The sequence below is a fragment of the Aspergillus ibericus genome, assembly GCF_003184845.1.
Source record: "Aspergillus ibericus CBS 121593 unplaced genomic scaffold BO80scaffold_9, whole genome shotgun sequence".
NCBI lineage: Eukaryota > Fungi > Ascomycota > Eurotiomycetes > Eurotiales > Aspergillaceae > Aspergillus > Aspergillus ibericus.
The window spans coordinates 21,012-35,032 of NW_020292107.1; the positions used below are offsets into that span (position 1 = coordinate 21,012).

The 14,021-nt window shown below is 53.6% G+C and overlaps 6 protein-coding genes and 1 non-coding gene across 7 annotated transcripts; 3 read left to right on the top strand and 4 right to left on the bottom strand.

Annotated features, from left to right (window-relative positions):
* Positions 1 to 247: 247 nt before the first annotated feature.
* Positions 248 to 2,046, top strand: BO80DRAFT_349900 (uncharacterized protein; the record flags this gene model as incomplete). The annotated part of the gene is made up of 4 exons (XM_025715520.1): positions 248 to 540; positions 629 to 1,061; positions 1,117 to 1,253; positions 1,308 to 2,046. The coding sequence occupies 4 exons, from the start codon at positions 248 to 250 to the stop codon at positions 2,044 to 2,046; spliced, it is 1,602 nt and encodes a 533-aa protein (XP_025577717.1).
* A 452-nt stretch (positions 2,047 to 2,498) lies between these two features.
* BO80DRAFT_488272 (uncharacterized protein) lies at positions 2,499 to 3,655 on the bottom strand (the record flags this gene model as incomplete). Its single annotated transcript, XM_025723569.1, has 4 exons — positions 2,499 to 2,503; positions 2,614 to 3,119; positions 3,186 to 3,597; positions 3,646 to 3,655. The coding sequence occupies 4 exons, from the start codon at positions 3,653 to 3,655 to the stop codon at positions 2,499 to 2,501; spliced, it is 933 nt and encodes a 310-aa protein (XP_025577718.1).
* A 402-nt stretch (positions 3,656 to 4,057) lies between these two features.
* On the bottom strand, positions 4,058 to 4,129 carry BO80DRAFT_t95. Its single transcript has one exon. It is a non-coding gene; the product is annotated as a tRNA-Glu (tRNA).
* Positions 4,130 to 4,563: 434 nt separating this feature from the next.
* On the top strand, positions 4,564 to 6,174 carry BO80DRAFT_376308 (putative NAD binding Rossmann fold oxidoreductase). The gene is made up of 2 exons (XM_025716652.1): positions 4,564 to 5,320; positions 5,379 to 6,174. The coding sequence occupies exons 1-2, from the start codon at positions 4,994 to 4,996 to the stop codon at positions 6,117 to 6,119; spliced, it is 1,068 nt and encodes a 355-aa protein (XP_025577719.1). The 5' UTR covers positions 4,564 to 4,993; the 3' UTR covers positions 6,120 to 6,174.
* Positions 6,175 to 6,949: 775 nt separating this feature from the next.
* Positions 6,950 to 8,514, bottom strand: BO80DRAFT_282392 (inositol oxygenase). Its single transcript, XM_025714937.1, has 2 exons — positions 7,204 to 8,514; positions 6,950 to 7,147 (listed from the first exon to the last, which is right to left on the bottom strand). Exons 1-2 carry the CDS (start codon positions 8,092 to 8,094, stop codon positions 7,091 to 7,093), a joined length of 948 nt encoding a protein of 315 aa, XP_025577720.1. The 5' UTR covers positions 8,095 to 8,514; the 3' UTR covers positions 6,950 to 7,090.
* Positions 8,515 to 9,185: 671 nt separating this feature from the next.
* On the top strand, positions 9,186 to 10,485 carry BO80DRAFT_376313 (putative glycerol dehydrogenase). Its single transcript, XM_025716653.1, has 4 exons — positions 9,186 to 9,316; positions 9,367 to 9,663; positions 9,717 to 10,097; positions 10,153 to 10,485. Exons 1-4 carry the CDS (start codon positions 9,241 to 9,243, stop codon positions 10,356 to 10,358), a joined length of 960 nt encoding a protein of 319 aa, XP_025577721.1. The 5' UTR covers positions 9,186 to 9,240; the 3' UTR covers positions 10,359 to 10,485.
* A 289-nt stretch (positions 10,486 to 10,774) lies between these two features.
* BO80DRAFT_500231 (uncharacterized protein) lies at positions 10,775 to 13,556 on the bottom strand. Its single transcript, XM_025724223.1, has 2 exons — positions 12,076 to 13,556; positions 10,775 to 12,023 (listed from the first exon to the last, which is right to left on the bottom strand). Exons 1-2 carry the CDS (start codon positions 13,277 to 13,279, stop codon positions 10,852 to 10,854), a joined length of 2,376 nt encoding a protein of 791 aa, XP_025577722.1. The 5' UTR covers positions 13,280 to 13,556; the 3' UTR covers positions 10,775 to 10,851.
* Positions 13,557 to 14,021: the final 465 nt, after the last annotated feature.

The window sequence follows — 14,021 nt, forward strand, 5'->3', positions numbered from 1 at the left end:
ATGAACTACTCCTTTGTTGTATGGACTCTTGACCGGTTGCGGTATTTGCAGGTGATAGTGAGAAATAGCCGAGGTCACGAGCGCAAGACCGCCAGCTGGAAATCCGCCGGACGCTCGAGCTTATTCCTCTTCTTCTCTTTTCCTCTCTCCGTCCCTTGCATCTGGTCTCGCTATTCCGTGTCTCCCATAATGTGAGCTTCATGAATCGCTGAGACCCCGCCGACGACCCGCTAGGAAATCCCGCACGATGGCGCCCGACTCCACGCCCAACCCCGACCTCCATCCGGTGGTTCGCAACGCTCTCCGCATTTCCCTCAGCGCCAAGGAATACAAGCTGCTCCACGATTCCGCCATCCAGCACTCCCCTTCGGCCATTCGGAATAAGCTCCCTTCGCCCTCTAGGTTTGAGGCTATCGTTCGCTCCAAAAATAAACACAATGAAGCCGCGGTCCGGGCCTCGTTACGCGTTTTGGTCCTATCCAGCTCCCTGTTGAAACTCGTTGACATCGTGACCGAAAGGGTCCGCGGTGACCTATCCAAGTGAGTTCCCTCCATTACTTATGTTATCCCGCATGTCCGTCTAAGATATGAGGTCATCGGCCTAGCTAATATTTGGCACGCGGTATAGGAAGACAGCATCGCGCACCTCCCTTGTGCGCTCCCCCAATTTCCGCCTCTCCGTCTCGCTATCGCTGCTTCTTCTCTTCCACCGCTTCCTCTATCGCTTCTTCGTCAAGCTGCGCGCAAACCTCCGCACAGACGATGCACGACCTTTCCGAGACCGTAACCCACGCATTTCCAAAGCGCTGACATCGCGCTATGCACCCGCTGTCGGAGCCAGTATCGCGGGGTTTGCGCTGGGAATCTGTCCACAGAATCAGCTCCGTCTGACAGCAGCCATCTACACGGCTACTCGTAGCTTGGAATTTCTGTTCAATGCGCTGGATGAAAAGGGCTGGTTCAAGAATCGACCTGGGTGGTTTGGAAGTTGGCTATTGATGCCGGTTGCGTGCGCACAGCTCTTCCATGCCTTTGTGTTTGATCGTGAAACGACACCCAAGGTTCGTTTAAGCTGCCTGGGGTTTACCTGAAACGTATGCTGACTGGAACGAACAGTGGCTTGGAAACGTCGTATTGAGGCTCTCCTCCAGCTATGTGCGTGGTCGGCCCGAGTCTTTGCCCTTGGAAATTCCATGGCCGGAGAAGGAAGCCGTGGTCGATTCGCTGGCCAGTATTGCCAACCTCCGGTGGCCGTAAGTCCGAGCCGCTGCCTCTACCCAGGGATCTCTCTGCTAACCCTTTATCAGAGCATTTGCCTCGCCTATCCTACATCCAGGAAGCCCAAACACCCTGCCGTCTTCACTGGCATCCATCGCACCCATCACAGGTCCTGCCCATCCAGCTATCTCAAGTCTGTCCTGCGCATTGCTCCACCCGACCAGCCCCAGCTGCAGCACGGCGTTCCTGCATCATATCCTCCTCTCGGTGCCACCCCTTGCCCGTTTCTTAACCACCGTGACTCTAGCCCTATCTTTACGTAACATCAAGACCTTAATGACCGAACCGATCACATCAATCAACAAACTCTCCAAGAAAATCATCACGTTGACAGCCATCCTCTCCGCCTCTAGCGGCTCCGCATGGGGTAGCATCTGCCTTTGGAACTGTCTGCTTCCTCGTTCCGTGCTCCCCGCCAAACGTTTCTTCCTCAGTGGCGCACTCGCAGGCGTACCGTTTGCCTTCCTCGGAAACAGCCGCAGCATCTTCATGTACTTCTTCCGGGCGGCCGTAGACTCGGCGTGGAAGACGGGTGTCAAGCGCGGATTGTGGAAAGGCTGGAAAGGCGGCGAATTGTGCATCATCGTGCTAGCGTGGGCCCTTATGGGAGCTATTCTCGAGACCCGGCCATCTGCGGTCCAGGGTCGGGGTGTACGGAAGGCCCTGGCTTGGTTGAAGGGCGATGGCTTCGCAGACCCGGTGGAGGTTGCCGCGAGAAAGAAGGCTAGGAAAGCGGCGGCGCAGAAGAAGGCAGAGAATGAGGCATGATGGTCATAATGGACTTGTGGTATTGCTCTATTAGCATGTTTCGTCATCTCGTATTTTTGTATCTTATGCCATGTTTATATCTTTTTTTACAGCGATAGGTGGAGTATGTAGTTAAACATTATCACATGCCATGAGGGCTTCGGCAGTGTTGATTGGTAATATCACCTTTTTTGTAATTCTCCCCAGCTGCTACTGCCATCTCTTAGGCGAGAAACCACTATTTCGAAGTAAAACCTCCTCGTCCTGCCTCTCCACTTGCCATGATCGAGATCGTAATCGAGCAGCTGATATGTCGAGACATACGAGTACGATCCTACTACCATTAGCATCCCCATCCCCATCAATCAAAACCACCAAGACCATGATCGAAAGGCTCTCATAAAAACCACGACAACAAACCCCCTCCCCTCCCCACCCCAACAACCCAAGACCACACAAAAAGAAAGTAAAACTCACACTTCCAAATCAAATAAAACACCGGATCTGTATGCAGCCTATCCCGTAACTGTGCATTCAGGGCACCCCGCCACTGACTCAATGTCCCAACCGGCACCGTCAACGGCTCACCAGACTCCCAAGGAGCCACAGTAGACGCAGGCCGATACTCCAAGCGATGGATGGTCTCGTCATATCCACACTGATCCTTGATGATGATGATCCAGTCAATGAAGTTGAGATCGTTGAGATTAGGGATTCGCTCGCTGGGATGGTGTGGACTGGTTCGTAGCTCTTGGATCGTGCATAAGCCGTGCCTGGTGGGGTCGGTTTCGTTGATTACCCAGATGTTTCGGGTGAGGAAGCTGTGGCTGAGGTTGAAGCTTTTGGAGTCAGAGGTTGGGGGTTGTTTGTTTGTGGGTGGGTTTCGTGCTTCGGTTTTGATGTTGGAGGTGAGGCGGTTGTTGGTGGACGTCATCTGGACTTCGTTTGGGAGGGGTTGTTCTTCAGCAGCGCCGAGGAAGCCTTCATGGCGGTGTTCGATGGGATTAAATGTGGTGGTGGATGCTGTCTCGACAGTGTCGTGGGAAGCGATGACAATGGGGTCCTCATGTGTAGGTGCTTCAGTAATAACAGTGCTATGATCGGTATATATTTCTCCGATTGTATCATGCAGGGCTAGTGCCTCAGCAGCAACAACAGACCTTTCATCGGCTGATTTGCCTGGATTGGTTGCTGTGATAACATTGGCCTTATCATCCAATTCGCCCTCTGAATTAATCCTCTCTTCTCCACCGCTCTGAAGGCTTTGGCTCCTCCGCGCAGCAGCTATTTTGTACCGCTCTCCCGACTTATAGTTTCTCTTGATGATGCTGACCAATCCCATGAGACCTTGCAAGCGTTGACGGGTGCAGCTCCGGACATAGGGATGGATCTTGGGTAGATTGCATAGGATGAACTTCTCCTGCTGGACTCTACCTTCCAGGTTAGCGCAGGAGCGGTGCATCATGCCATGGTCCAGGAGCAGGTTGGTCAATTCGATTTTGACGGTATTGAGATCGTTCTCATCGCCACCGAGGTAAGAGATGAGGTTCTCTCGGGACCATTTGAATTTGCCTTGCGAGGTTGAGAATTGCTTTATGGGGGGGATTGTAGAATGCTTACCACTACTCATTGCGGGATAAGAAGATACTAGTGATGATAGACAGTACGGTAAGATGGAGGGGAGGTAGAATAGAGAGGAGGCGTAGTAGTGGGGTAGGTAGATACTATCGACAGTATAGAGACATCGTGTAAAAGTCTTTTCACAGTCTCCATGGTGAATTCGATGTGAATATTCACCCCATGTTTTGGCCCAAATAGGGAAAGGGCTTATCAGTCCTTATCAATAATCGGGCAGAATAATGGCAGTTGTATGGCGGTCTGGAAGGCGGGAAAGGGAGGTGGTAGGGCTGGGTTTGAGGGGTGGCCAGACACAGAGGCATGCTCTGGTTGCCACCTTGTCAGCGTTTGGGATTGAGCAAGTCCTAATTGACCGTATGGAGATGCAAAAAGGAAGGGGAAAAGAAAAAGAAGATTCCATTGCGGGGAATCGAACCCCGATCTCCTGTGTGAAAGACAGGTATGATAGCCGTTACACTACAATGGATGGTGTTGAAAATTTGCCAGATTTTATGCTTGATTAGCTTGCCGTAATTTGGTCTGCATTTTCACTACTGACCTATCCTTAATCTACCCTTACTTGACTTCATTTCACCGGTAAACATTTTAATGAACACCCAATTCTGAATGGATAGACTTATCATGAATCAAGATTGCAAACAACCATATGGAGACAGCATGTACCCCGCCATTCAGGAAGTAATTACTCCATGATTGAATGGTTGTAGATAGATGCAGTGATGCACATCTTGGAGTTGTTCAGACCCCAGCCTACCCCGGAAAGGTAGGAATCCCCGCCCACCAACCCCGGCGGGGGGAAGTTGTCCCGGGGATCCCGTTTTGGGGGTGGTGCCCAAACCGGAAGTGTTCTTCCTGATGGAGGAATTGTTGCACGTCGCGCTGCCAGTCAATCCCCTCATGAGGAGCCAGGCCCATTTTATCCCAGTGGAAGCCTGGATGCTGGAGCTCCCGAATACTTCCCCTCCAGGAACCCCTTTTCCGACCGTGTCCCGACCCAGGGGGCCAGTCTGGAGGATGATATCCGGGGTCGCAGCGAGGATCCACCGGAGCCAGCCAACCAAGCAGCGGTGGTGGTGATCGTTCGCCTGCCAACTCGTAGCTGGGGGACGAGGCACTTGGCACGCTGGCAGCTCCAGCTTCTCCGCATCTTTTCCGAGCCAGCTAGACCGACTCTTGCTGGCGTCGTCGCCCTGGTTAAATTCCTCGTCCTCGCTGTGTTCTTTGCTCAATCGTCTCAATTCTCCTCACATCCTCTCCGCATTGTTACACAAGACCCTTCCCCCAACTCAATTCTTTTCCTGCTCCCTCATTTCACTCTTCCATCATCACGATGTCTGCCAGAAAGCTCAAGATTGGCTGCGCTGGCCTGGGCCGCATGGGCAAGCGTCATGCCCTCAACTTCTTGCAGCGCACTCCCCGCGCGGACCTGGTCGCCGTCAGCACCCCCGATGACACCGAGCTGGAATGGGGCAAGGTGCACCTCGCTCCGTACGGAGTGAAGCTATACAAGAACTACGACGACATGCTGAAGCATGAAGGCTTGGAGGCCGTCGTCGTTGCGTCCGCGACAGCCGTGCACGCCGAACAGGCCATCAAGGCCATTGAGGCCGGCAAGAACGTTCTCTGCGAGAAGCCCTTGTCGACCAGTGTCGAAATCGTATGGTCCCCCTGTCTCCCATCCTCCCAATCATTGCACCTAACAACTCTGGTCATAGTCCCAAACCGTCCTCGACGCAGCCAGCAAGAATCCCCACCTGAAAGTGATGTGCGGTTTCTCCCGTCGCTTCGATGCCTCCTACCGTGATGCCTTCACCAAGATGTCTGCCGGTTCCATTGGTGCCCCCGCCGTCATGCGCAGTCAGACCTGCGACAAGCTCGACCCGACCGGATTCTTCGTCGCCTACGCCGAGTTCTCCGGAGGTATCTTCGTCGATTGCTCCATTCACGATATCGATTTGGCTCTATGGTTCTTCGGGCAAGACAGCAAGGTCAAGTCTGTGTCCGCGGTGGGTATCACGGCCGTCGAGCCCGACCTGCGCAAGCACAACGACCGAGACAATGCCGTCGGTCTGGTGGAGTTCTACAACGGCAAGATTGCCTACTTCTACGCCTCGCGTATGATGGCCGCTGGTCAGGAAGACACCACCGAAATCATCGGTACCAAGGGTAAGCTGGCGGTGAACACGCAGCCCGCGCTGAACCTGGTCAACATCTTCGACGAGAACGGTGTCCGTCGCGAGATTCCCCAACACTACTACGATCGCTTCGAGTATGCCTTTGTCACCGAGGCGAACGAGTTCACGGCCTGCTGCCTCGAGAACACTCCTGTCCCGCTGAAGCTCGAGGGTGCGGTCCAGGCCGTCCGCATCGGCAGCGCCCTTCAAGAATCCCTGATCACGGGCGAGAAGATCTTCTTCGACGAGGATGGCCAGCGGATTCCCAAGTCAAGACTCTAGATACGATAGACCACGATAGAATCATGTTATGATTATTGATGTTAATGAAAAGCGCAATCGTTATTTGAAACAAACATGTTTACCTCTACGGAGAAGTAGAAACTCATCCTCAGCACCGTATTCATTACATACACAGTAGTACATCCTATCCACATATAATAACATACAATGATCGGATCTAACCCCTGATACAACTACCCAGAAAGAAGGATAAAAAAACCATCCATCCCCCCTCTCCGCAACCTCCCCATACGGAGTACATACATACAGAGTAGATAGTCGCTTTTCCACACTCTGCATTATCTAGCTAACTACCTACCTACATGCACTCATGCATGCCGCATAAATCCCATAGCTCTAGCTCTAGCTCCCTACCTCCCTAGTCCCCTATGGGCCTACTGTGTACCTCCCCGCCCCACAACCCCCAACCCAACCCAACCCAAACCAACCAACCAACCAACCGCCCCGGCAAGGGCCCATTCCCCGTGCGTGTGACCGTGTGTGGCAACCGACCGACCGACCGCCCGGCCGACATCGATTCGGGACCTTGTTTCCGAGCTACGTCTTCCGCTTACAGAGTCCTGCTCAAAGCCGGATTTCTTATTGGTGTGGTACGTTAACATGATCGTCCATTACATAGTACTTTTTACTTATTGGGTGGGTGTTAAGTGGCTAAGGTTAAGTGTTTAGCCGTGCGTGGGTACGAGATGAGGGGTCGATGGATTTTAATACTATCCTAGGTGATTGGAGGGATCGTCGAGTGGTTTACGGTGCTTACTTTGATAAAGAAGAAAATGTGGAAAGATGAAGGAGGGGATTGGATTCATCCCGTGCTTGATTTGGGGAGTATAGATAGAAGAAGAAGGTATTCGTAAATCATCGCTTGCGTGAATGCTGTTGTTGAGAAGGGGAATAGCAAGAGGTATCGGAGAAGCAATACATGTGAAATCATACATCATGTCATTTCTGGTTTACCACTTGATCACGGGGTTGGGGAAGTATTCGTTGATCAGTTCGAGGTAGTAGGGCTGTTGAGGTTGTTAGTATGTGGTTTACTTCCTCCGAGGTTTGGGGGAGGACTCACCTTCAGTTCTGCCGGGCTAGGAACATCGTCGCTCTTGCTGTACAAATCGTAAGGGTTGAAGGCCTTGACAGCCTTGAACATCTCCTTGTCGTGGTCGTTCATCAGCTCGTGGTACGCACCGGCGTTGTGCCAGGGGTAGAACGAGTGGTAGCGGATCATGGCCAGGGCCTCGTCTGGCAAGGTGGACTGGTCCTTGACCACGTGGTAGAGGTACTCGTCGTGGCCCCAGGAGAGCATGACGTTGTCGAGACCGCAGCCAGGGCTGTAGATGCCGAACTTGGTGTCGTAGATGGGGTGGCCGTAGTCTTCGTTGTCCTTGAAAGACTCGCGGCCGTAGATGATGCGCTCATCGAAGCCACAGCCGACGGGGAAGGTGTCACCGACGACATCCCACTGGCCCTGGGCGTCGAAGAAGAAGAGCAGCTTGCCCAGGTCGTGGATGAGACCGGTCAGCTGCATCCAGCGGGGCTTGCCGTCGCGGCGAATGGCCTCGGCGGACTGGAGGAGATGCTCGATCTGGGACAGGCTGGTGTCGGGGTCGGACTCATCGATGAGGGTGTTGAGCTTCTCCATCGCCTCCCAGATGGTCATCTCGGCGCGAGTCTTGGAGTGGAACTCGTTGCGAGCCTTGAGGTTGTAGGCCACTGTTTGCTTGGTGTGCTGTTCCTTGTAGAAGTTCTTGACCCGGTCGCAGGCATCTTCATACTGGCGGAACTTGGTCTTGTCCTTGTTCTTGTCGAACTCGGACTCTTCGTACAGACCCTTCTCCTTCTTGAGGTTGTCCTTGAGGACGTTAACGGTGTCGATGGCGTCCGACAGCTCCTCGAGAGCCTGTCCGTCACGCTTGGTGTTGAACACCGGGGCTTCAGAGGCCACTGCAACTGGTGCCATTGATGGAGTATTAGAATGATGTATGAGAGAATGGACTTTGAGCTTGGGTATCAACGGCTGCTCTGAGGGTGTTGCTGGGAGAGAAACAGCTCAAGAGGAGGGAGCATAAATATCAATGTCTATGCACTAGGTGGCCGAAAAAAGTATGGTATTTCCGAACCCCCGAAGCCCGCATTGTGTGTGGATGACGTTGTGTGATTCTAGAAATCCGATGAGAATCAATAGTCGAGCCCTTGGCGCCGCAAGCTGCGAGCATGCCTGGAGTCGGAAAGTGGCTTCCGCAACAGAGAGCAGTCGGTGATAGGCTTCTGCGCCCCTGGGATCATCCCCACCATTGTGGAACGTGTTAGATCGGTCATACAGATCTGGATCCATTGGATGGCTCAACATTGCGGAGAAGTGAAATCATTCCTTCCAGCCACGGCTTGGCTGCTGCGATGGGGCGCCTTTAGGATACTGGTTTCCGACGGCGGACGAACCTCGGGTTCACGCACGGCCCGGGGTCGACCAAAGAAATCCCCTTCATTGCTAAGTTGCAGTCTGGCCGGGCTGGGATGGTCTGCAGCCTCCCTAGCAGGGGTCGCCGCGGCGATCATGTCGCTGGCCAGTATTGTGCCTGATCCTCATCTTGATCTGATCATCCGTTGACGCTCCTACAATCGAAGTAGATTCGGATTTCCATTCAGTCGCGCGGTCTTAATCAGTGTCCCTGAGTGGAGCTGCAGTGACGGGACACGACGGCTATCGACTCGTGGACTGAGCTTCCCGCCGTGTGGGGATGCCCTGGGCTTGCTTTTGCTCTGCATTGCTCTCTGTCAGTCGGTGTGGACGGTTAACACATCAGAGATGAAGCCAATGAATAGGACAGACCTCATGAGATAGAAAGAATGAGCGTGTTGAGTGTATGATGGAATTGACTGCGAGGAGTTGAGAAAGCCCGAACTCGGCCCAGCGAAGGAGAGCGACTCGGCCCCATTTGCTCCGAATGGCGGGAAGGTGGAGGAAACCCCGCGTGGGGGTCTTCTTTGCCCCTCCTCTCTTCCTCTTCGCCATTGCTCTCGTCTCTTTTCTTCTCTTCTTTCTCAGTTCTACTGCGCAGACCTTGCACTTCTCGCTCAATTTCTCGCTCTTACGTATATCGCCAAAATGGGATCAACCTCGACCGTCGCGGACACCCGCTTCAAGCTGAACACCGGGGCTGAAATCCCCGCCCTCGGACTCGGTATGACATTGCTCCTTCGTCACCAGAAAGCTCTAGCTTATTTGGTATAGGAACCTGGCAATCGGGTCCCGGAGAGGTGGAAAAAGCCGTGGCGCACGCCATCTCGGTGGGATACAGACACATCGATACCGCGTTTGCCTATGGCAACGAAGGAGAAGTTGGCAAGGGCATCAAGGCGGCCATTGAGTCTGGAGTCGTCAAGCGAGAGGACCTCTTTGTGACCACCAAGCTGTGGAGCACCTGGCACTACCGTGTGGAAGAGGGTCTGAACAAGAGCTTGGAGAACTTGGGACTGGACTATGTTGACCTCTATCTGGTTCACTGGCCCGTGGCCATGAACCCTAATGGTGAGTCCCCAGTCAGGAAGATTGCGAATGATGCACCTATTGACACAGCAAAGGAAACCACCCCAACATCCCCACTCTTCCGGATGGTTCTCGTGATCTGCATCTCAACCATTCCCATATCACCACCTGGAAGAGTATGGAGAAGCTGGTCGGCAGCGGAAAGGCTAAGGCGATTGGTGTTTGCAACTACAGCAGGCCTTATCTCGAGGAGCTCCTCGCTGAGGCCACTGTGGTCCCGGCCGTCAACCAGATCGAGAACCACCCCTGCCTTCCCCAGCAGGAGGCTGTCGACTTTTGCAAGGAGAAGAACATTCACGTCACCGCATACAGCCCGCTCGGAAGCACGGGCAGTCCGCTGCTAACGGCCGAGCCTATCGTCGAGGTTGCGAAGAGAAAGGGAGTCGATCCCGCCACAGTCCTTCTGAGCTGGCACAGTATGTATCCTCCTATTGAATGCTGCTTAAAACAATCACTAAGTGGGCCCTATAGTCAACCGTGGTTCTTCCGTTCTGGCAAAGTCTGTGAACCCCTCTCGTATTGAGGGCAACCGCAACTTGGTCGCACTTGATGACGCTGACATGGCTACGATTGCCAAATACACGAACGACCTGGCCGCTAAGGATGCATTCCAGCGTTTTGTCTTCCCTCCTTTCAGGCTCGACTTTGGATTCCCCGACAAGATTGGCCGCGTATAAGCTCCTGGTGAGTGAGGTTGGTTTCGGAATAGCAGACAGGGCATAGAAGGATAGACTAGTGAACCGTGGCACCCGTACATGAATTGATGTTCCATTGCATAAATGAAATGACTTGATTACGATATCCACTTGGTATCTCAACAAAAGTGTGCAGAACAAGAACAACAGCAACCGTCCCATAACTCTGTCCGTGTGAGCACGTGCATCTCTGCCAGTGAATCCAGCAACGCCTCCTTAAACAAGCGAGAACCATTCACGCACATTAAACCCCTCCTGAAATAACAACGAAAACGAAAAGAAAATCTGTACTGCTGTTGCTCACCGCTTCGACCCCTGGTGTTTACCTCTCCTCATCTTCTGTGTTGTTCCTCTCATCCTCTCTCCTCATCAACCACCTTCTCTCAACCATCGTTTGTTAAATTCCATCACCTTCACAGCATCACATCAGAGTCAAACAACACAGAGTCGGAGTGTCCACACCCTCTCTTCCATCTCACTTGGGCGAGAGGGTGTGGCTGAGAGTATCGGACACCACCAACCCAGTCCACTCTCTCTCCAGGGTGATCTCCATCGTCACGGTCCCTGGGCCCTGGGTTTCGGAGTAGACACTGCGAGACACGAGCAGCTCCTGATGACCCAGTTCCCTGACCTCTCTGGGTATTTCGGGGTCGGGGATATCGCCCTGCCTAGCCAGCGCTCGCAGGCCTTGCAGGCGGCGCGCCTCCCGTTCGACAATGATCGCCTGGGCAAGGTCGTTCGATAATACCCGACGTGCAGCCAACACCCGAAAGACCTCTTTCAGCTGTATGTAGGGGAGATTGAGCAAGACACTCGACGTGATCACGACCTCGCGCCTGGGCAGATTGTTCGGTACTGATCGGACGCTTTTCGGAGCGATCCCGGCAGCACCGGTCAGATACTCCGGGATACGATTGGGGATGCACATGCTCAGTGCGTGGGGGTACAAGACGAACTGAGGATCGATGTTGTCGACAATGAAACTCAGCGCAGCCCGGACCAGGAGGGGAGCCCAGATTTCTCTGAGTTCCCGGCTTCGAGTCGAGATGTGTCTTTGATTGTCGGGCACGGGGTCCGGAGGCGTGACCGTGCCCTCGAGGAAGATCGAGAAGTCGTCGACGCAGAGGCCAAAGTGAAAGATCGGTTCCACGGTGTCCCAGTCCACGAGATTCAACGCCATCCGGACACCAGCTTCGAGAATGCTGTTCACTTGTAGGAAGGCCCCCGACGCGGCGTACGAGAAGGCTAGATCAATCATGGCGATGTTGATTGGGAATGGATACATTCCTTGGCTTTCTTCGGCGTACCCCAGCACGGCCAGGGCCGCAGACCGCAGCCGCTCACCTTGCAGAAGAGGTGACCCGTACAAGTTCCGCACCGCGTGTTCGAAGCCGTGAATTAGGTTGACCTGATCGCCGAGCACGGCCACAATCTCGCGGTGTCCCTGTCGGTAAATCGGAGTTTGCAGAAGCGCAGAGATGAACGGACTGCGGGCGAGGACGGCGACGTGAACAGGGATCATGACTGGCTGGAACATCCCGTTGCTCGACTTCAGCAGGATATGAAAATCGCAGAGATCACGCTTCTCATACAGCTGGAGGAAGTGCGTTGAGAGTGTGTCCACGCCGATGAACTTGTCATCCATGTCTGGCATTGGTCAGCTCATCACGAACCGAATGTGGCATCCAGTCCAACTCACTCTTCTTTGCACCCGCAGTGTTGCTTTCCGCAACCACATCACCGTCTCCGACAGCCTGACCAGTGTGACTGGGCGTCTCAACACCGCTTCTAGCAGGACCATCCTCGCGAGTCGTCAAGCAACTGCAGCAATCGCCATTATGGTGTAGACAGCAGCATGACTGTCTCGGAGGACAGCCGCAGTCAGCCAATGGCCTATGCACGCAGCAGCTAGGGTCAAAGCGACAGAGTTGCCGTCCGTGGACGTGACAGAAAAGCAGGGCCTCTCGGTCATAGGCCGTGAAATGGGAGTAGCCCTTGTCGTCACCGGCACCCGTGATGTGAACCGTGCCTTCCGAAGAGTCGTCTGCGTGCGAGGCAAAGGGATCCGGGTTTGGATTGCTGGCGGTATGGTTTTCATCGGCGGCAGCGTGCTCTCCGACACTCGCATTGTCAGCGGGCCGGTCATTGTCGATACTACTACCGCCGGACTGAACCCTAGGAGACGATTCCTCGACATCACCCCGAGCCCCCTTCACACCAGACGGGCCAGCCTGATCACTCGGAGAGCTCACCCGGCGCTGAGACTGAGGTCCATCCCGAGAGATACTCAACGCCGCCAAGATGCGCTCCTTCAGGCAAGCAGCCTGAGTCGCGGAGGGAGTTCTACCCGGAGACTCTGGTGCGGTCTTCTCATCGACGATCTCATCCCCAGCGACACTGGCATAAGACGGAGGCGACCCCTTACTCTCCTTCACCTCCTCCTCAACCATCACACCAGCATCACCAGCATCGCCATCACCATTACCAGCAGTCCCAACATCCTCACCACCACGTCCATCCTCAGTCAGCACGGTCACCTCCTCCGTCTGCACCACCTCAACCACCACTACCCCCTCCTCAACCCCACTCCCACCCCCACCGCTACCACCACCACCAGCAACAACAACAGCACTCTTCCCCTTATTCTTACTCTTCCCCTTCTTATTACTCTTCTTCTTCGCCTTCCCCTTCTTGACCTTGCGCTTCTCCGCCGACCCATCCACCTGCGGCAGACACGGCAAAACCGGGTCCGCCGACCTCGTCCGACGAATCTCCGGACCCATGATGTTTCCACCCGTCCGGGAGACGCAAAAGAAACTATCCAGCGATTCCACGAAACACGGTAACTCCGACGTGCAGAATGACTCGCGTCGTTTCATGGATACTTGACCGGGTATGCACATATACGCATATACCACGGTTTCGCTTGGAGGTGTGGTTATTTTTTCGTTCGAGATATTGGATCACGGGAAGCAAGTAGGAAAGTATCTGGTTCAAGATAGAAAGCAAGAAAGACAACGATGTGGATTATGTTCTTCGTGTTGTTCTTGATGGGAAGATCACAGTTCGTCACTGATAACGATTCATTCTCTGTCTGTCTGAAGAAGCAGAAGAAAACGAAGACGATGAGGAAAAGAAGAAGGGGGAAGAAGGGAAACACGAGAAAACTTTTTTTCTTTTATTTTCTAGGTAAACGCAAGTAAACAAAAATTCTCACTGTCGTGTTGTAATTCCTTCACTGGATCAGATGGATGTAGTTTAGCTTCGTATGGCGTTCGACGAGGGGCGTATTATCATCTGCACTATCACTATCGTATCACTCTTGTGAGTCAACTTGGGTAGTTGAGAAGTGCATTCCCGACTTCATACATTTTGAACAAGTTCACGGTTACAGGCTCTAGAACCTCTTTTCTGTGATAGTGGGAAATGAGGTGTATGTTCATCTACATGGTATTTTGCATGGTAGGAGCGTATCTGATTGAGGGTTCAGTGATACACGTGATCCCGTGTGGTCGTGACTGCGTATCGTGATCAGGACGGGAGTGGTTGGCACGGCGGGGAGTGAACGATGCGATGCGGGTCTGCCGAGTGAACGGGGTCACTCACTTGGTGGGGTTGTGTTCTTGTGAAATGAAGGTTGGGGGG